Source organism: Ostrea edulis, chromosome 1, assembly GCF_947568905.1.
Source record: "Ostrea edulis chromosome 1, xbOstEdul1.1, whole genome shotgun sequence".
Classification (NCBI taxonomy): domain Eukaryota; kingdom Metazoa; phylum Mollusca; class Bivalvia; order Ostreida; family Ostreidae; genus Ostrea; species Ostrea edulis.
In genome coordinates, this window is record NC_079164.1 from 80,981,275 (window position 1) to 81,002,733 (window position 21,459).

General features: G+C 36.3%; 2 protein-coding genes across 11 annotated transcripts in view; one reads left to right on the plus strand and one right to left on the minus strand.

The window, feature by feature from the left end:
* LOC130054058 (uncharacterized) overlaps nucleotides 1–21,459 on the minus strand; it is a 1,204,346-nt gene that overhangs the window by 908,598 nt on the left and 274,289 nt on the right. The gene's annotated exons all lie outside the window — the stretch shown is intronic.
* LOC125679162 (kinesin-like protein unc-104) overlaps nucleotides 1–21,459 on the plus strand; it is a 76,982-nt gene that overhangs the window by 26,394 nt on the left and 29,129 nt on the right. For 2 of the 10 annotated variants that reach the window (XM_056162149.1, XM_048918134.2), the window contains exons 14-35: nucleotides 1,161–1,236; nucleotides 1,943–2,022; nucleotides 8,903–8,994; nucleotides 9,646–9,786; nucleotides 9,903–9,956; nucleotides 11,499–11,540; nucleotides 12,026–12,107; nucleotides 12,770–12,842; nucleotides 13,050–13,152; nucleotides 14,633–14,784; nucleotides 15,025–15,197; nucleotides 15,943–16,086; nucleotides 16,645–16,782; nucleotides 16,971–17,089; nucleotides 17,257–17,345; nucleotides 17,451–17,556; nucleotides 18,580–18,748; nucleotides 18,899–18,989; nucleotides 19,190–19,308; nucleotides 19,424–19,519; nucleotides 19,830–19,889; nucleotides 21,087–21,137. In XM_056162149.1, the coding sequence (XP_056018124.1) occupies nucleotides 1,161–1,236; nucleotides 1,943–2,022; nucleotides 8,903–8,994; nucleotides 9,646–9,786; nucleotides 9,903–9,956; nucleotides 11,499–11,540; nucleotides 12,026–12,107; nucleotides 12,770–12,842; nucleotides 13,050–13,152; nucleotides 14,633–14,784; nucleotides 15,025–15,197; nucleotides 15,943–16,086; nucleotides 16,645–16,782; nucleotides 16,971–17,089; nucleotides 17,257–17,345; nucleotides 17,451–17,556; nucleotides 18,580–18,748; nucleotides 18,899–18,989; nucleotides 19,190–19,308; nucleotides 19,424–19,519; nucleotides 19,830–19,889; nucleotides 21,087–21,137 (2,250 nt within the window). The remainder of the gene's footprint in view (nucleotides 1–1,160; nucleotides 1,237–1,942; nucleotides 2,023–8,902; nucleotides 8,995–9,645; nucleotides 9,787–9,902; nucleotides 9,957–11,498; nucleotides 11,541–12,025; nucleotides 12,108–12,769; nucleotides 12,843–13,049; nucleotides 13,153–14,632; nucleotides 14,785–15,024; nucleotides 15,198–15,942; nucleotides 16,087–16,644; nucleotides 16,783–16,970; nucleotides 17,090–17,256; nucleotides 17,346–17,450; nucleotides 17,557–18,579; nucleotides 18,749–18,898; nucleotides 18,990–19,189; nucleotides 19,309–19,423; nucleotides 19,520–19,829; nucleotides 19,890–21,086; nucleotides 21,138–21,459) is intronic. The other 8 variants (XM_056162152.1, XM_056162154.1, XM_056162158.1 and 5 more) reach the window with 7 other exon arrangements.

Sequence of the window (21,459 nt, forward strand, 5' to 3'; positions counted from 1 at the left end):
ACATTAGAGATCTGTGTCATGATGAGAAGGGATGCTAACATTAGAGATCTATGTCATGATGAGAAGGGATGCTAACATTAGAGATCTATGTCATGATGAGAAGGGATGCTAACATTAGAGATCTATGTCATGATGAGAAGGGATGCTAACATTAGAGATCTGTGTCATGATGAGAAGGGATGCTAACATTAGAGATCTATGTCATGATGAGAAGGGATGCTAACATTAGAGATTTGTGTCATGATGAGAAGGGATGCTAACATTAGAGATCTATGTCATGATGAGAAGGAATGCTACTCTAACAAGAAACACATTACAGAGCTCTGTAACAGAAATGGATTGATTTCTAGGATTCTTACAAATGTATTATAAATTTCTCCATCTACATTTGTGCTACTGACTTTAATACATATCTATTAGAAATATAAGATAAGATAAGTTTATTCCAATTTTTGGGCCCAGAGGGCATAACAGCAAGACAGCTTTAATATATAGAAGGAAATTTCAAAAGAGAAAGAAAGTTTACAACATATTATATCTGGCAAATGTGTGATGCATTCTTTTCTGTGACAGAGCGGTATTAGGCAAAAGTTGAATGAGATACATGTAGTATCATGGATAATAGCGACAGTATATGTCATTGTTCCTTATTTAGAAGATCTAAAAAATTTAATTGGGCCAGCACCGTAATTAAATCATCCCCTCGCAATTCATTGTGAGAAGGGATATACCTGTAGTAACTGGACCGTTCATGTGTAGGGAGTACATGTGTATGTGTGTAGATCATTGAGCTTGTAGACAATCTTCAAGTCACAGTTTTTGCTCAATTGGTTTGATACTTCACTCAAGAGAGGAAGGGACCAAACGGTCAAGGTCACTATGGAACTTCATAGAAAAGCTTATAGACATTCTACAGGCCACATTTTTTGTTTGATTGATGTGATACTTCTCTTGTAGCTTTGTTATAAAGAGTGGTAGAACCCTGTTGATTTTGGAGTTTAAAGGTCAAAGATCACTATGAAACTTTATAGAAAAAAACTTACATTTACTGATTGCCTACATTGCGAGGGGATGCCCTGCTTTGCAGAGCCCTTGTCACTGTTATATTCTTAGATGTAATTGATAGCATATGATATGTTGCTGTTCATGTATTTATCAAGGGAGGCAGCTCTAGCAGAAATGGGTGTGGCTCTGAAGGAAGATGGGGGAACTATTGGGGTCTTCTCTCCAAAGAAGGTATTGCATTTGAAATAATACTTGCAAAGCTGATTGTAGATTTAAAAGTATGAGATTGTTGTATATAGAAAGAGTTAATACAGCATAAAAAATCTCCAGCATAGTCAATATCCATAGTACAGAGTGGAATTCAAAGTTTGGTACTGAAATAGGTGGATGTTCAACATAATGTATCGGTCTTTATTATATACCCATCAATGTTTTGTTTTTTGATACTGTGGATTTCACAGCGTGTGATCCGGTTTTTTGAATCACCACACTGTGGTTTTCTGATTCCGTATCAGTATCCTCTGAAACTGATGATGTCACAATGCATCAACACAGCATTTTTGTGGAAAATATCGACTGTGTCACAATTAAAACTGCGACCACAAAATATAATTTCACTGTATGTCTGTGTTTTTAATAATTTGGATTACATTTATTATCTTATAAATGTGGATTTAAAAATACATAAGGGGGTATATAATAAATTTATCATTACTACAGTAACTTGATCTGAAGAGTTGTAATATGTCTCATTGACAGGCGCGGATCATCAGATTAAACTTGACGCTTCTGATGATCCATACCTGTCAATTTGACGTAATCCGACTCTTCGGATCAAGTTACTATAGTAATGATATATATGTACAACATCCAGATTAGATAAGTTTCAATGTACTTAGATGTATATTCATTTTATGGCTTTTTATTCTTTCAACAGTCACCTCATTTGGTAAATCTAAATGAAGATCCACTGATGTCAGAGTGTCTGATCTACTACATCAAGGAAGGAATCACAAGGTAAACACTACCGTCAGGTGTATAAATGTCAGTGTGTTGTTGATTACTACAGTCTACAGTCAGGCAGTAGGAGTGTATAAATGTCAGTGTGTTGTTGATTACTACAGTCTACAGTCAGGCAGTAGGAGTGTATAAATGTCAGTGTGTTGTTGATTACTACAGTCAGGCAGTAGGAGTGTATAAATGTCAGGTGTGTTGTTGATTACTACAGTCTACAGTCAGGCAGTAGGAGTGTATAAATGTCAGTGTGTTGTTGATTACTACAGTCAGGCAGTAGGAGTGTATAAATGTCTGTGTGTTGTTGATTACTACAGTCAGGCAGTAGGAGTGTATAAATGTCTGTGTGTTGTTGATTACTACAGTCAGGCAGTAGGAGTGTATAAATGTCTGTGTGTTGTTGATTACTACAGTCAGGCAGTAGGAGTGTATAAATGTCAGTGTGTTGTTGATTACTACAGTCTACAGTCAGGCAGTAGGAGTGTATAAATGTCAGGTGTGTTGTTGATTACTACAGTCTACAGTCAGGCAGTAGGAGTGTATAAATGTCAGTGTGTTGTTGATTACTACAGTCTACAGTCAGGCAGTAGGAGTGTATAAATGTCAGTGTGTTGTTGATTACTACAGTCTACAGTCAGGCAGTAGGAGTGTATAAATGTCAGTGTGTTGTTGATTACTACAGTCTACAGTCAGGCAGTAGGAGTGTATAAATGTCAGTGTGTTGTTGATTACTACAGTCTACAGTCAGGCAGTAGGAGTGTATAAATGTCTGTGTGTTGTTGATTACTACAGTCTACAGTCAGGCAGTAGGAGTGTATAAATGTCAGTGTGTTGTTGATTACTACAGTCTACAGTCAGGCAGTAGGAGTGTATAAATGTCTGTGTGTTGTTGACTACTACAGTCTACAGTCAGGCAGTAGGAGTGTATAAATGTCAGTGTGTTGTTGACTACTACAGTCTACAGTCAGGCAGTAGGAGTGTATAAATGTCTGTGTGTTGTTGATTACTACAGTCTACAGTCAGGCAGTAGGAGTGTATAAATGTCATGTGTGCTGTTGATTACTACAGTCTACAGTCAGGCAGTAGGAGTGTATAAATGTCTGTGTGTTGTTGATTACTACAGTCTACAGTCAGGCAGTAGGAGTGTATAAATGTCTGTGTGTTGTTGATTACTACAGTCTACAGTCAGGCAGTAGGAGTGTATAAATGTCTGTGTGTTGTTGATTACTACAGTCTACAGTCAGGCAGTAGGAGTGTATAAATGTCAGTGTGTTGTTGATTACTACAGTCTACAGTCAGGCAGTAGGAGTGTATAAATGTCAGTGTGTTGTTGATTACTACAGTCTACAGTCAGGCAGTAGGAGTGTATAAATGTCATGTGTGCTGTTGATTACTACAGTCTACAGTCAGGCAGTAGGAGTGTATAAATGTCTGTGTGTTGTTGATTACTACAGTCTACAGTCAGGCAGTAGGAGTGTATAAATGTCAGGTGTGTTGTTGATTACTACAGTCTACAGTCAGGCAATAGGAGTGTATAAATGTCTGTGTCTTGTTGATTACTACAGTCTACAGTCAGGCAGTAGGAGTGTATAAATGTCATGTGTGCTGTTGATTACTACAGTCTACAGTCAGGCAGTAGGAGTGTATAAATGTCATGTGTGCTGTTGATTACTACAGTCTACAGTCAGGCAGTAGGAGTGTATAAATGTCTGTGTGTTGTTGATTACTACAGTCTACAGTCAGGCAGTAGGAGTGTATAAATGTCAGTGTGTTGTTGACTACTACAGTCTATAGTCAGGCAGTAGGAGTGTATAAATGTCAGTGTGTTGTTGATTACTACAGTCAGGCAGTAGGAGTGTATAAATGTCATGTGTGCTGTTGATTACTACAGTCTACAGTCAGGCAGTAGGAGTGTATAAATGTCTGTGTGTTGTTGATTACTACAGTCTACAGTCAGGCAGTAGGAGTGTATAAATGTCAGGTGTGTTGTTGATTACTACAGTCTACAGTCAGGCAATAGGAGTGTATAAATGTCTGTGTCTTGTTGATTACTACAGTCTACAGTCAGGCAGTAGGAGTGTATAAATGTCATGTGTGCTGTTGATTACTACAGTCTACAGTCAGGCAGTAGGAGTGTATAAATGTCATGTGTGCTGTTGATTACTACAGTCTACAGTCAGGCAGTAGGAGTGTATAAATGTCTGTGTGTTGTTGATTACTACAGTCTACAGTCAGGCAGTAGGAGTGTATAAATGTCAGTGTGTTGTTGACTACTACAGTCTATAGTCAGGCAGTAGGAGTGTATAAATGTCAGTGTGTTGTTGATTACTACAGTCAGGCAGTAGGAGTGTATAAATGTCTGTGTGTTGTTGATTACTACAGTCAGGCAGTAGGAGTGTATAAATGTCATGTGTGTTGTTGATTACTACAGTCAGGCAGTAGGAGTGTATAAATGTCTGTGTGTTGTTGATTACTACAGTCAGGCAGTAGGAGTGTATAAATGTCAGTGTGTTGTTGATTACTACAGTCAGGCAGTAGGAGTGTATAAATGTCAGTGTGTTGTTGATTACTACAGTCTACAGTCAGGCAGTAGGAGTGTATAAATGTCTGTGTGTTGTTGATTACTACAGTCAGGCAGTAGGAGTGTATAAATGTCAGTGTGTTGTTGATTACTACAGTCTACAGTCAGGCAGTAGGAGTGTATAAATGTCTGTGTGTTGTTGATTACTACAGTCTACAGTCAGGCAGTAGGAGTGTATAAATGTCTGTGTGTTGTTGATTACTACAGTCAGGCAGTAGGAGTGTATAAATGTCTGTGTGTTGTTGATTACTACAGTCAGGCAGTAGGAGTGTATAAATGTCTGTGTGTTGTTGATTACTACAGTCAGGCAGTAGGAGTGTATAAATGTCTGTGTGTTGTTGATTACTACAGTCAGGCAGTAGGAGTGTATAAATGTCAGTGTGTTGTTGATTACTACAGTCTACAGTCAGGCAGTAGGAGTGTATAAATGTCTGTGTGTTGTTGATTACTACAGTCTACAGTCAGGCAGTAGGAGTGTATAAATGTCTGTGTGTTGTTGATTACTACAGTCAGGCAGTAGGAGTGTATAAATGTCTGTGTGTTGTTGATTACTACAGTCAGGCAGTAGGAGTGTATAAATGTCTGTGTGTTGTTGATTACTACAGTCAGGCAGTAGGAGTGTATAAATGTCTGTGTGTTGTTGATTACTACAGTCTATAGTCAGGCAGTAGGAGTGTATAAATGTCTGTGTGTTGTTGATTACTACAGTCTACAGTCAGGCAGTAGGTGTGTATAAATGTCAGTGTGTTGTTGATTACTACAGTCAGGCAGTAGGAGTGTATAAATGTCTGTGTGTTGTTGATTACTACAGTCAGGCAGTAGGAGTGTATAAATGCCATGTGTGTTGTTGATTACTACAGTCAGGCAGTAGGAGTGTATAAATGTCTGTGTGTTGTTGATTACTACAGTCAGGCAGTAGGAGTGTATAAATGTCAGTGTGTTGTTGATTACTACAGTCAGGCAGTAGGAGTGTATAAATGTCTGTGTGTTGTTGATTACTACAGTCAGGCAGTAGGAGTGTATAAATGTCTCTGTGTTGTTGATTACTACAGTCAGGCAGTAGGAGTGTATAAATGTCTGTGTGTTGTTGATTACTACAGTCAGGCAGTAGGAGTGTATAAATGTCAGTGTGTTGTTGATTACTACAGTCTACAGTCAGGCAGTAGGAGTGTATAAATGTCAGTGTGTTGTTGATTACTACAGTCTACAGTCAGGCAGTAGGAGTGTATAAATGTCTGTGTGTTGTTGATTACTACAGTCAGGCAGTAGGAGTGTATAAATGTCATGTGTGTTGTTGATTACTACAGTCAGGCAGTAGGAGTGTATAAATGTCTGTGTGTTGTTGATTACTACAGTCAGGCAGTAGGAGTGTATAAATGTCTGTGTGTTGTTGATTACTACAGTCAGGCAGTAGGAGTGTATAAATGTCTGTGTGTTGTTGATTACTACAGTCAGGCAGTAGGAGTGTATAAATGTCAGTGTGTTGTTGATTACTACAGTCTACAGTCAGGCAGTAGGAGTGTATAAATGTCAGTGTGTTGTTGATTACTACAGTCTACAGTCAGGCAGTAGGAGTGTATAAATGTCTGTGTGTTGTTGATTACTACAGTCAGGCAGTAGGAGTGTATAAATGTCTGTGTGTTGTTGATTACTACAGTCAGGCAGTAGGAGTGTATAAATGTCTGTGTGTTGTTGATTACTACAGTTAGGCAGTAGGAGTGTATAAATGTCTGTGTGTTGTTGATTACTACAGTCAGGCAGTAGGTGTGTATAAATGTCAGTGTGTTGTTGATTACTACAGTCTATAGTCAGGCAGTAGGAGTGTATAAATGTCATGTGTGCTGTTGATTACTACAGTCTACAGTCAGGCAGTAGGAGTGTATAAATGTCAGTGTGTTGTTGATTACTACAGTCAGGCAGTAGGAGTGTATAAATGTCAGTGTGTTGTTGATTACTACAGTCAGGCAGTAGGAGTGTATAAATGTCATGTGTGCTGTTGATTACTTCAGTCTACAGTCAGGCAGTAGGAGTGTATAAATGTCAATGTGTTGTTGATTACTACAGTCAGGCAGTAGGAGTGTATAAATGTCATGTGTTTTGTTGTTGATTACTACAGTCTACAGTCAGGCAGTAGGAGTGTATAAATGTCATGTGTGTTGTTGATTACTACAGTCAGGCAGTAGGAGTGTATAAATGTCATGTGTTTTGTTGTTGATTACTACAGTCTACAGTCAGGCAGTAGGAGTGTATAAATGTCATGTGTGTTGTTGATTACTACAGTCAGGCAGTAGGAGTGTATAAATGTCAGTGTGTTGTTGATTACTACAGTCTACAGTCAGGCAGTAGGAGTGTATAAATGTCTGTGTGTTGTTGATTACTACAGTTAGGCAGTAGGAGTGTATAAATGTCAGTGTGTTGTTGATTACTACAGTCAGGCAGTAGGAGTGTATAAATGTCATGTGTGTTGTTGATTACTACAGTCAGGCAGTAGGAGTGTATAAATGTCAGTGTGTTGTTGATTACTACAGTCAGGCAGTAGGAGTGTATAAATGTCAGTGTGTTGTTGATTACTACAGTCTACAGTCAGGCAGTAGGAGTGTATAAATGTCATGTGTGTTGTTGATTACTACAGTCTACAGTCAGGCAGTAGGAGTGTATAAATGCCATGTGTCTTGTTGATTACTACAGTCTACAGTCAGGCAGTAGGAGTGTATAAATGTCAGGTGTGTTGTTGATTACTACAGTCTACAGTCAGGCAGTAGGAGTGTATAAATGTCAGTGTGTTGTTGATTACTACAGTTAGGCAGTAGGAGTGTATAAATGTCTGTGTGTTGTTGATTACTACAGTCAGGCAGTAGGAGTGTATAAATGTCATGTGTGTTGTTGATTACTACAGTCTACAGTCAGGCAGTAGGAGTGTATAAATGTCATACAGTCAGGCAGTAGGAGTGTATAAATGTCATACAGTCAGGCAGTAGGAGTGTATAAATGTCTGTGTGTTGTTGATTACTACAGTCAGGCAGTAGGAGTGTATAAATGTCATGTGTGTTGTTGATTACTACAGTCTATAGTCAGGCAGTAGGAGTGTATAAATGTCAGTGTGTTGTTGATTACTACAGTCAGGCAGTAGGAGTGTATAAATGTCAGTGTGTTGTTGATTACTACAGTCTACAGTCAGGCAGTAGGAGTGTATAAATGTCAGGTGTGTTGTTGATTACTACAGTCTACAGTCAGGCAGTAGGAGTGTATAAATGTCAGGTGTGTTGTTGATTACTACAGTCTACAGTCAGGCAGTAGGAGTGTATAAATGTCAGGTGTGTTGTTGATTACTACAGTCTATAGTCAGGCAGTAGGAGTGTATAAATATCATGTGTGTTGTTGATTACTACAGTCTACAGTCAGGCAGTAGGAGTGTATAAATGTCATACAGTCAGGCAGTAGGAGTATATAAATGTCAGTGTGTTGTTGATTACTACAGTCTATAGTCAGGCAGTAGGAGTGTATAAATGTCTGTGTGTTGTTGATTACTATAGTCAGGCAGTAGGAGTGTATGAATGTCATGTGTGTTGTTGATTACTACAGTCAGGCAGTAGGAGTGTATAAATGTCATGTGTGTTGTTGATTACTACAGTTAGGCAGTAGGAGTGTATAAATGTCATGTGTGTTGTTGACTACTACAGTCTACAGTCAGGCAGTAGGAGTGTATAAATGTCAGTGTGTTGTTGATTACTACAGTCAGGCAGTAGGAGTGTATAAATGTCTGTGTGTTGTTGATTACTACAGTCAGGCAGTAGGAGTGTATAAATGTCATGTGTGCTGTTGATTACTACAGTCTACAGTCAGGCAGTAGGAGTGTATAAATGTCAGTGTGTTGTTGATTACTACAGTTAGGCAGTAGGAGTGTATAAATGTCTGTGTGTTGTTGATTACTACAGTCAGGCAGTAGGAGTGTATAAATGTCTGTGTGTTGTTGATTACTACAGTCTACAGTCAGGCAGTAGGAGTGTACAAATGTCTGTGTGTTATTGATTACTACAGTGTATGTTGTAAATGCTGGGTGACAGTTGGTGTGGAATTTTATCATGGTAGATGAGTATTTGTGTATGGACTCTGAGATTCACAAAATTCTTTTCATTGTGTATGGACTCTGAGATTCACAAAATTCTTTTCATTGTGTATGGACTCTGAGATTCACAAAATTCTTTTCATTGTGTATGGACTCTGAGATTCACAAAATTCTTTTCAAATCGATTACATGTAGTAGATTTTAGTATACATTGTATATTTGATAATTAATTGTAGAGTGGGGTTGAAGGATGCAGCCAAGAACAATGATATTCAGCTAAGTGGGTCCAACATTTTAGAGGAACACTGTCTTTTTCACAACTCTGAAGGTTAGTAAACTTTTTATGAAAGTAGGTCCTCATCATTATCGAATTAATTAGGGCTACTTCAAATGTAATCATTGTGTCCATCCCTTCCTCATTTACTTTTGTGTATCGTTAGAACACTTATTCATGATGTAAAATCCCCAGTATTTATCTGCAGTGTGTAAATGAATAATGGTCAGATGTAGACATGTATAGATTTTTAGGTCAGAGGTCAATGTTGGATGAGATTTTGACATGATTGTATGACTTGGTAACATTGACTTCATCTTTGTTTTGTAAGTGGACAGGGGCAGATCAGAGTGAGATAATAACTATGGGATTTTGAGACATAATAGCTTGAGTATTTTCAGATTCAGGACATGAACAATGGTCAGAAAAAGACACTAATTTTAGGTCTAAAGGTCAAAAGGTCCTTGATGAGAAAAAGGACTTTGTAATTGTATGAAGCTTAACTCAATTGTTGTTTATTCTGTAAATGAAACGCAAGCAAAGATAAAAAGAAAGTTGTTTATAGATATGTTGCACTAGGTTCAAATGTCAAGGTCACAATAGACTTATCATTCAGCATATACATGTAGCAGGCCTTTGATGACTTTGCTGTTTTCTAGATTTCATACAATATAACACTGAATTTTTCATTGTGTTTATTTGTAGGAAAAGTGACTTTACTTTCTGTTCAGAATGCTGTTGTGTATGTAAATGGGAAACAAGTCACAGAGGATACTGAATTACGGACTGGGGCTCGTGTCATCATAGGCAAACACCATGTTTTTAGATTCAATCACCCAGACCAAGGTACAATCAAGAACACCGAATGGGTGAAAAGATATCAGTTTTTCAAAGTTATTTTTCATTTTGGTGTTGTGAATTATTCCTAAAATCCATAAACGCTGTTTGGTTTTTTTTTGTAGCTCGCCAGAGCAGGGCCCATCTCATTGACTTTGATCAGATTGAAACCGTAGGATGTAAGTAGACAAAGAGTAACTGTACTTTATAGTGTTGTGATTGCATTTGCTTACACTGTCATGCATGTTTACAATGCTAACTTTATTTTGAGTGATCCACTGTATTCAACCCGTGTATGGCATCAACACTAAATGGAAGTGATGTTCATTATGGAGTGGGAAGTAACAATGGCGCTATATTGTCTAGTACATGTGTTTGTAGATGTACCTTTAACATAACTTAATTCTGGATCACTCGAACTTCAATCTCTGGAAGTACTTTTACTTCTGATTTCTCATAATCCTCGATTTCTTGAAGTATGATCTATTTCTCATTTTGTATATTCTTTTCAAATGCAAAGTGTAATTTGTATTTAGTAACGGTTAGTAAGTGTTTCATAATACGGAACTTTCAGGATATGCCAGAACGGCTGATTAGAATTGACGTTTATACACCGTGGTCACGTGATAGGAAGCAATTGTAGCACAAAGTTGATATCTATACAAATGGTGTTTTGCTGGCAAACGGTCCATAAAGAGCTATGCGCAGTCTTACAATGTCAATCCAGCTCACTATCGGTGCTTAGTACCTAGGTATAAATTAGATGGAAGGAAAAAGGCGCATTTAGATGCATATCCTTGGATGCAAGGCTTGAAGGTTTACTGATATCCTAAAGATATTCCCTAGATTTATTTTCTTGCCAAACTCACATAATTTAATTAAATGCATTTTCCTTTAAATGGCTGTAGTGATTCCTTTCTTTGAGAGATAGCATTTTAATGCAGGAATTTGATAATAATTGAAGTATTCTATACATGTTTAGTTAGTTGTTCTTCTGATCCGGAAGTGACATGCCCTACAGATTACGTTCAAAGTGCAATAAAAGTCAGAGTGGATCCGTATCTCGAAAATCCAGTATTAGGGGACATGTAACCCTTACCCTGTAGATTAAAATGGCATCTTTGGTGAATGTGGAATGTGTAACTTGGATGATAATTTTGAGGGAAATGTAACATCCAGATATGATCATATCTTCATTTATTTTATTCGTAAAGCTGGGTGTACATGTGTTTGGACATATACATGTAGTATGTAATTTTCTTCAAATTACTTTTACTCAAAAAACTTTCATTCTGCTTTCATTTTCTACGCAAAACAAAATATTACACATGTTTACAAATTTTTTGCTTCTGTCTTTTAATCAAATTCCAATTATACTGAGGAATTTTGCCCAGTAAACTTGATTGTGAAAATCATTGCATAGTAATTAAACATTCCCATTTCCAGACTCTCAAAGTTTTTCCAAGGTTCCACTGACTTTTGAGTTTTTGAAAGTCACCTGCACTTGGCTAGTATACTTTAATGCTTATAAGTTTTGATTAGAGGCATTTATCTACAGAAAAGTTTATAATTCAGATTTGCATGATTCCTCCTTATGTTTATATTTATAGATCTTCACAACCATGTATCATTAATGTAAGCATGAGAGAATCCTGACAAGTTTGCTTAATTCATGGCTTTGAGTTTGCTATTTTGAGTTGCTTTTCCATTGTCTGATTTAGCAAGTGAACAAGAAGAAGCAAAGACAGAGCCTGAACAAGAAGGTAGCCAGCTATAAAATATTTCTGCACTCATAATCACCTTTATCATTTGTGAGAGCTTTACTTCCATGTAAACTCTTTAGATTGCCTTGACATAGAAATCAGGTCCTCATTAACAGTCATGCTTATGCATGTAGCGATTAAACGTTCTTTACAATTCAATATCATGTGAATAAGGTCTCGTTAAACATTTGTAATGCCGTTCTTTGCTCAAGTGCTGCTTGTAATTACTTCAAAAATATACCCCCCCTCCTCCAAATATAAAAATAATTTTTTTTAAAAAGTATTACGCTTACCTATGAATTGCTTGAAATGTCCCTTAATGTATTTTGTACAGGGAAGTTTACTTGATGTTTAATGATGTGTGATTATGTCTATACAAATATTCAGTTTGTTTTTAATGATAAACTCTGAGATGGAAGATAATGGAGAGTAAAGATTTATTTTCATACTGTTTACATAATTTAGAATATTGATTTTTCTTCCAGCTGAGCCTGTAGATTGGACATTTGCCCAGTTAGAGTTGTTAGAGTCACAAGGCATAGACTTAAGAAGAGACATGGAAGCTAGGTCAGATTTTACTATTCATTCATTTGACAAGGCCAAAGTTAAAATATTTAATTGATTACCCTTCTTGACTGAAGGAAAAAAAATGTCCCAACACATTTTTAGGTCACCCGAGTCACTCAGGAGACCTATTGCTTTTGGTCTGTGTCCATTATCTACCATTGTCCGTGAATTATTGAACATTTTTAATTAATTTTTGTCTGTCTGTCTGCCCATCTGTCTGAGGATGATTATGTTAATAAAAGATGTGTCATTTTCTAGCTCATGTACTCTGAATAGTAGTCATCCATGTAACATTATTCAGAAATTATATCAAGCATACCTTCAATATTCTGAGTAACACTCTTTTGAAAAATATATAAGTTTGCATTTACATTAAGTGCTCTAAAGAATCTTCATGTCAAAAGGATGTGTTTTTTCTTCAATGAGCTGTTCACTATTTCCCACCATCCAATGGCCCTTAGGGGGGGGGGAGACTAAGGACAGTTCTAGTTTTTCCATACTTACCCAGTGACTTATATGGTTGGTTGGTATAGAAGAACAATATATTAATGATTATTTTGATTTATGCCTAATGCCCAATAGCTATGAATTCTTCAGGGTTACAGAAACAAAACTTGGAAGGATTTTTGTTTTAAGTTTTAAAAAAATTGTTGCTTTTACAGACTTCAAGGTTTGGAAGAACAGTACAAGAAGGAGAAAGAGGAGGCTGATCAGTTGTTTGAACAACAGAGGAAGGTAAGCTGAAACAGTTTTATTCTGAAAAAAAAAGTTAATGAAAAGATAGGTGACATTTTTTTATTATTACAAATGACTGAGTTGTGTGAAGGTAGACTCACAGATTTTAGAATTCACACTCGGTTTTAAAAATTCATGTATAATCAAACATCTCAGATTCAAAACTTAGATTCAATAGTAAAACTTTACATGAATTTGCATACTTAGGATTACGAGACAAGAATACAAAACCTTCAAGAAGAAGTAATGCGACACTCCATGATGTCAAGTTACGCTGCTACAGAGGAAACCATTGAAGAGGAAGAAGAAGGTAAGTTTAATGAATATAAATGTATATTGACAACATCTTAAAGCAAAAGGATACCCTGTACTTAGTTTTGTGTAGACATCCAAATAGAACTGTAAAGGACTTTAATGTTGCTAAAATTTCACGATATTTATCGTTGAGTATTTCACGATGGTTTAAATTTTACGGATAAACCCCTTAAGTTTTCATGCTTGAACTCATACCTCCAAATACTTTGAACAGCACTTTGCGATAGTTTTATGTTCAAGTTTGTTATTATCATCACAAATAAAGTGATTAAAATAAAACCCAAGCGAATATTTCTTCTTTACAGTAATTCCCTAGATTTGTTCAACATTATTTTTTACATTGAAGATAGCTGCAATGTTATACATAGTATTTTAGAATGAATTTTTAGCTCACCTGAGCTGAAAGCTCAAGTGAGCTTTTCTGATCACCAGTAGTCCGGCGTCCGGCTGTCAGTCTGTCCGTCTGTAAACTTTTAACATTTTTGACTTCTTCTCAAAAACCACTGGGACAAATTCAACCAAAGTTGGCACAAAGCATCCTTAGGTAAAGGGAATTCTAAATTGTTAAAATAAAGGGCCAGGCCACCTTCCAAGGGAAGATAATCAAGAAAAGGTAAAAATATAGTAGGGTCATTAAAAAATCTTCTTTTCAAGAACCACTGGGCCAGAAAAGATGAAATTTATAGATAAGCTTTATTAGGTAGTGCAGATTCTAAATTGTTCAAATCATGGCCCCCGGGGGTAGGATGGGGCCACAAGGGGGGATCAAAGTTTTACCTACAAATATATAGGGAAAATCTTTAAAAATCTTCTTCTCAAGGACCACTGAGCCAGAAAAGCTGATATTTACATGAAAACTTTCTGACATAGTGTAGATTCATGTTTGTTCAAATCATGGCCCCCGGGGGTAGGATGGGGCCACAATAGGGGATCAAAGTTTTACATACAAATATAGGAAAAATCTTTAAAAATCTTCTTCTCAAGAACCATTGGGCCAAAGAAGTTGACATTTACATGAAAGCTTTCTGACATTGTGTAGATTCAAGTTTGCAAATATCATGGCCTCCAGGGGTAGGTTGGGGCCATAATAGGAACTAAGGTTTTACATGCAAATATATATGGAAAGTCTTCAGATTTGGGCCAAGTTGACTCAGGTGAGTGATGTATCATGGGCCTCTTGTTGAATTTCCTCTGGCTGTTTAGGCAGATATCATAGTTTTAATAGTGATGTCACAACAAGTATTTCGATTTAAAATCCCTATCAACTAGTAAACATGGTAAAGTTCATTCAAAATTGGATAATTATCATTCTGAACAAGATTTAGTGAGGTCCACAACAGTTTAAATTTGTCCTATGTGCAATGACAGCATGCTGAGTCCCCCATTGTGATCAGATGGGTTTTTGTGCCATTTAAATTTTACTCAGCACAATTAAGAAGTACATGTTGCTTGAATGTTGGTCATTTTTGCTGCAGACTTTGTGTGGACTGAGAAAGAGAAGCAGGTGGCCACATGGGCCTTCAGAAAGTGGAAATACCACCAATTCACATCACTCAGGGATGACCTGTGGGGCAACGCCATCTTCCTTAAGGAAGCTAATGCAATAAGTGTTGAACTGAGCAAAAAGGTAACTCACTGCAGCTAAATGTTTCTGGTTTATTTCCAATCTGTTCTCATCTTCTGGTGCTGGGTATCCTAGATTTATAATTAGGACAAATGATGTTTATGTGATGTCCCTAATTGTTGGGATGCCTGTGTCATTATTCTCCTCTGCAGATACTGTATTTTTCCAGCTGCTAACATTGTGATCTTTATAGGTACAGTTCCAGTTTGCACAGCTGCTAACATTGTGATCTTTATTTTATAGGTACAGTTCCAGTTTGTACTGCTGACCGACACCCTGTATTCTCCTCTCCCCCCCGAACTCTTCCACCCGGGGGAGAGGGATGATGACCGTCCCTTCCCAAGGACTGTGGTAGCTGTAGAAGTCCAAGATACCAAGAATGGGGCTACACATTATTGGAGCCTGGAAAAGCTAAGGTATGGATTCTAGTGTCTGTAGATGTTTTATGTGATCATCATTGCTTGCACAACAGAGTAAAGGCTTTCATAGTTAAAAATAGCATATTGATGACAATTAAAGGTATCAGCTAAATTTTTACTAACTCTCACTAAAAAGTAAAGTATACTGTTAAAATATGTCTCTATGGTGCAAATATATACATTTGATATCAAACTTAATTTTTGTATACATAGTTCATTTAAAGTTTGCAAATCTTTTCGGCAAAGTTGGAAATTTTATAAATTAATCAACCGTATTTCCTGACAAATAAAATGAATTCTCGTGATCGTGGCATTGTCGTGTGTAGTGAAAATTGCATGAACAGATTCAGAGTAAACTGGAGAGAAATAGTTATATGTGAATTATAACATGAAAATAATGTGAAATAATCTATTTGTATGCAGAAACATATTCTGGATCTGCTCACGAAATAGCATGTTTAGATATATAGAATCCATAGTTTTATGAGTCTGGGCTTATAGTAAAACCCCACAGTCAGCATGAGTTCCAACTTTGTCAAAATGAGGTGCATATTGGCTAAATGAAATCTGAAATTTTGAAAAAGGTGTTCCGTTCCTTGCACTAATTTGAAATTCAATGGCAAATCTTTTGATATTCTCTTTATTGCTACATTATTTCTTGCTCTACAATACCCAATGCTTGCTGGTTTCTTTGCGCTGTGAAAGGGGGATAACTCTGTCTGACTGCTGAGTTTGATTTTAGACACAGGTTGGAGCTCATGCGAGATATTTACAATGAGGATCTGTCGCCCGACACCCCTGAAGCCAAACAGAATTTCTTCCAATGTCTAGCAGGCTGTGGGCCGTCACAAAACTACTTTAACTTCATTAACCTCATTCCCTCCAGGTCAGACCCTGGATGTTGTCGTTCCTCGTGTTTGTTTAGTTCTTCTCGCACCACTTTCTAATGTGGACTCTTCGTTTTTGGATTTCACTTTTCTTTTACATGTGTATAATCCGTACACGTATTTTGCTTTAGTTGGAGTTTTTGTATACTGCTTGCATTTATTTGCAAGTTTTCTTTCACTACAGTGATATATTTCTGTTCAACTTTTCAGGTTTTCAGATGTATTTCTTCTTCTTCTTTTTTTTTAGTATATGCATCTACAGTACAAAGATACCAATCAACTTATGATGTTTTCATATTAAATTTTCATAAAGTCTCTTGATATGGTTTACTCATTTATACAATAGATCTAAATTCTTCACTATCAAAAAATCCTATACTTTGTTTTGGTTTTCCCACAGATCAGTGAAGTCAGCATTGCTAGGCATTGCATAAATGCTACATGATCTCTTTATTATAAAAAGAAATTAGGAAACCACATGCATCAATAAATTGATCCTTGAATTGTTCTTACGAAAATAATCAGTGGTAGTTCACGTGACTTTATTTCTTGTGCAGACAGAGACTTGAGTTGATGAGACAGATGTACCACAATGAGGCTGAGTTGTCTCCAACATCACCAGAGCCAAACTTAGACACCATGAATGGAGGGGACCCCTTCTATGACAGATTTCCCTGGTTCAGGCTTGTGGGAAGGTAAACCATTAAAAGGAAAGAGAGAGTATGTTAGTAACTGTTTCATTGGACATGTGGCAGGGGATAAAGGTTATCATTTCGATTGTGTGGGATAAAAATTGTTGAGTTTACAAGGCTGGTATAGGAGCAAAGCTGGATTCCTATGTGTTTACAAAATCATCACGTGTAATATATTTTTTCATTTGCAGAGCCTTTGTATACTTAAGTAACCTGTTCTTTCCTGTGCCTTTGGTGCACAGAGTCACAATTGTGAGTGAGAAGGGGGAGGTTAAAGGATTTCTCCGAGTGGCTGTACAGGCAATGACAGGTACACCGCCAGTTATGTCAAGATTGTTAACTGAGAAATTCGGATACTTTTGATCCTATAGATAGGATACAAAATACTGAAATTAATAGGAATATTGATATACATGTATATAGATATATGTGTATATGACATAATCGTCATTGATGACTGGTGGACAATTTTTGTAGAAAAAGAAGAAACTCCTGACTACACACCTGGTATCAGACAATCTGGAAATGCCAAAATTACATTTAATGACAATGACTACTTCAAAAAGGTAGATATTGTGTCTGAAATTCAGAATTTGTTTTAAATTATATATTGTACATAAAAAAGGAAGAACTTTTTATCATCAAATAACTGCAATATTTCATGTAAACAGAAACAGCTGTTTAAAGACTTATCCTCGCAGACAGCACCATCTACAGAAAATCTCAGATATGTTGAAGGTGAAGGTCAGAGTCCCGACAACTCCACCATTACTTCAGGTGAGTGTTCTAAGTGTTCACAATACTACAGTGTCACCTCAATATATCACCACCCATTATATCACCATCAATACTACAGTGTCGCCTCAATATATTGCCACCTGTTATATCACCATCAATAAAACAGTGTCACCTCAACATATCGTTATATCACCATCAATAATACAGTGTCACCTCAATATATTGCCACCCATTATATCACCATGAATACTACAGTGTCACCTCAATATATCGTTATATCATCATCTATACTACAGTGTCACCTCAATATATTGTTATATCATCATCAGTACTACAGTGTCATCTCAATATATCATTATATCACCATCAATATTACAGTGTCACCTCAATATATTGTTATATCATCATCAATACTACAGTGTCACCTCAATATATCGCCACCCATTATATCACCATCAATACTACAGTGTCACCTCAATATATCGTTATATCACCATCAATACTACAGTGTCACCTCAATGTATTGTTATATCACCATCAATATTACAGTGTCACCTCATTATATCGTTATATCATCATCAATACTACAGTGTCACCTCAATATATTGTTATATCATCATCAATACTACAGTGTCACCTCAATATATTGTTATATCATCATCAATACTACAGTGTCACCTCAATGTATTGTTATATCACCATCAATACTACAGTATCACCTCAATATATCATTACCAGTTATATCACCATCAATAAAACAGTGTCACCTCAATATATCGTTATATCATCATCAATAAAACAGTGTCACCTCAATATATCGTTATATCATCATCAATACTACCATGTCACCTCAATATATCGTTATATCACCATCATTACTGCTGGTGAGTGTTCTCAGTTTTCACAATGCTAGTTCATCTTCATTAATGTACAATATGTTTAGATGAGGTGCCTATCAGCAAACCAAGTCTTAAAGTATAGCACATGATGTTTTCTTCTCAGAAAAGTTGGATTTTGTTTCTAACTAAATGTCAGTGATACTAATTTTTCCCCCCATAACAGAGCCATACATCTGTGATCAGAAAACTAAATCCGTGGATCTGTTCCCGGACATAGATGAGAAGGAGTTACCAGGACACCTGAAGGTTGATACTCAGTTCCAGTTTCGAGTCACCATTCTAGAGGCTTCTGGGATTGCCTCCGAATATGCTGATATCTTTTGCCAGTTCAAGTTAGCTTTCATTTGCTGTATTGTGGAGAACAAATTTTCATAATATTGTGGTTCATAGACCAAGACATTTCTTGCCAAAATGAATTGATGGTCGTGGAATCTAGTGAAAAAATTCTTGTGCGGTAACATGTATCTGTATTCTTGTTGCAGCTTTTTACATCGGCATGATGAAGCTTTCTCAACAGAACCTTTGAAAAATGGTGGAAAGAGTCATCCCTTGGGATTCTATCATGTACAAAATGTAAGGAAAGCATACATTACAGAAGCAATGATTTACACACTGTACTGAAACATCATCTGCACATGTTTTCCATTATTTCCAAAACATTTTAGTAAATTACCAATCTGTGAAATCATTATGTCTTAAGATCTTATTTATGCATATACTTTGTCTTTGCTTCATGCCTTTGATACTAAGATTTACAAGATTGACTTTTGCAGTTTACAGTTTCGGTGTCCAAGTCCTTCATAGACTACATTAAAACACAGCCACTTGTGTTTGAAGTGTTCGGACACTATCAACAGCATCCATTGTATGAACAAGCCAGAGAAATTCCTTAGTGAGTTTTCATATTTCCCAATTCTCTGTAATTCATACTGTGGAGTGTTTTTTTTTCTCCAAATTTTTTCTAGGATATGGAAGAATTAAAATTTTTTTATCTTTCACTTTGGCAGTAATGTCCGACCAAGGCCAAAACGTAATTTCCCTCCCATGATTCCAGTGTCCAAACCAGTTCCTTCTCCTAAATATGGTGTGCTGACTCCACCACGGTATGTACACGTGATGGCTTACATGTATCTTGTGTGGTGATATCTCTCTGAAAATAAATGCTCCTGTACAGCTGTGCAGATCTTTTTATTTTGTGTTGAGCAAATTCTATTCTATGCCACCTGAGAAACACAAGAAAAGTATGTGTGTACTTTGTTTCGACTTTGTTGACCTAGTTTGCTTATCAAATCTAAACAAAATTCCTGTCTCAAAATGAAACAAATTGCCTTTGGTTTTATTTTCTGCAAATTATTCTAATGTGATTATGTTTCTCTTCAGTTTTTGTTCATTTATATGTGTTGTGTGCTTCAGAGTTAAAAAGTCACAAAAACGTGATTTATTAATTGAAGTAAAGAAAGTGAACAAAGAAGGGTAAGAATCCACAATTAACTTTTGGTTTAGCTAGAATGGAAAGGAAACTAACATACTAATTCTGTATGCAGCTGCTATCTTGTGTACTTGAGTTCTTAACAGGACGGAGAATTGAATTTTCTCTCTATTCAACGAATAATGTCTTCCATCTAGTGCATGTTAGATGTAAAAGAATGTAGCATGCTGAGATGAAATCGCTAAAATTCTTTTTCAAATTACATATCCAAGTAAATGAATGTGGAACTCAAGTACATTAAGAAAAGTTTATTTCTTCACATTAACTTAATGATATTTGGTATACTCAGGTGACTTGCTTTTACCTTGTTTTATTGAATTCTCCTCTAACAGGTTGTATTATCACATTTAGAAAACCTTGCTAATTTTCATAACCTGATTATCTGACCTTGCTTTTCAGACACATTAGACATGCATACTGCTTGCATACTTTCAAAAGCTTTACTGCATTACCTAAAAATCCTAAATATCGAATTTCTGACACATTTCTTAAATTTTGGCTTGTACCTGTACTTACTTTCATCTCATGGTACAGTTTTACGTCTTTGTAACCCACGGCTCATACTTTGTTTACATGCCTTTCGTTAATACGGACAGTAGGAAGATATTCAAGTATTGGTAGGTGATTTGGAATATGTATTCTGCTTATATAAAGCTTTTTCAGCATTATTTTTTTTCTAGTTGCGAAATTTTTTCAGCTATTGTCTGTGCTTCATACAGTTCAAATATTTATGATAAGCTTTCATTTGCTTGACAATTTGTTTAAATCAGTTGTAATTCAAATTGAAACTGAGAGGATATACATTTAGATGAATCCATTTAACCCAACATAATGTTCTCAATAGGTTTCTGTTTGGAAAGGCATGTAAACTAGTGTATATTAAAGGAAAAAATGAGTTTTGAAATACATGTGTACTACAGAAAATGTCCAAATTCTATGCAAATCATTTTAAATGCAGTATGAAATTCACTTATAAATTCATTTTGTCTGATGTATTCTGTGCACACTTTACAGTGTTTAAACATGCAGTAGTATGAAATGTATAATTTCTTTTATCCACACTAAAATCCACACCAGTTGTTTTCATGGTTTCTGATGTTAAAGCAGCTAACTTGTGCTTGAGCCGGTTTGAGTCGGTTTGCATGCTGTGGGTTGTACACGGTTCCCTTTATTTGGTTTAGGTATTACGATTCGGGTCGCAGTTTGGAGTCCCCTCTCTCTCCTGGTTCAAAGTAGGTATCACAGCGAAAAGGTGACCTTAAATGTTGTGCATCCTCAGTCTTTTCCAAACTTCACCGTAGATTTCTAGTTTAATTGCACTACTTCATATACATGTACAATAAAATGATATCTGTGTACATCTTTCTTTATGTAGATGTCAGCTTGTAATGTTGGGGAAATACTGTCATGATGATTTTCATAAGAAATTGTGTATGCTTTGAACATTTGATAACTGTTGATAAAATGAAATCTGAAATATCTTATACATTGTGCCTTTCCTTGTATACTGTCACTGTGCTTCATGATACAGAATATTTATCAATCAAAAACAAA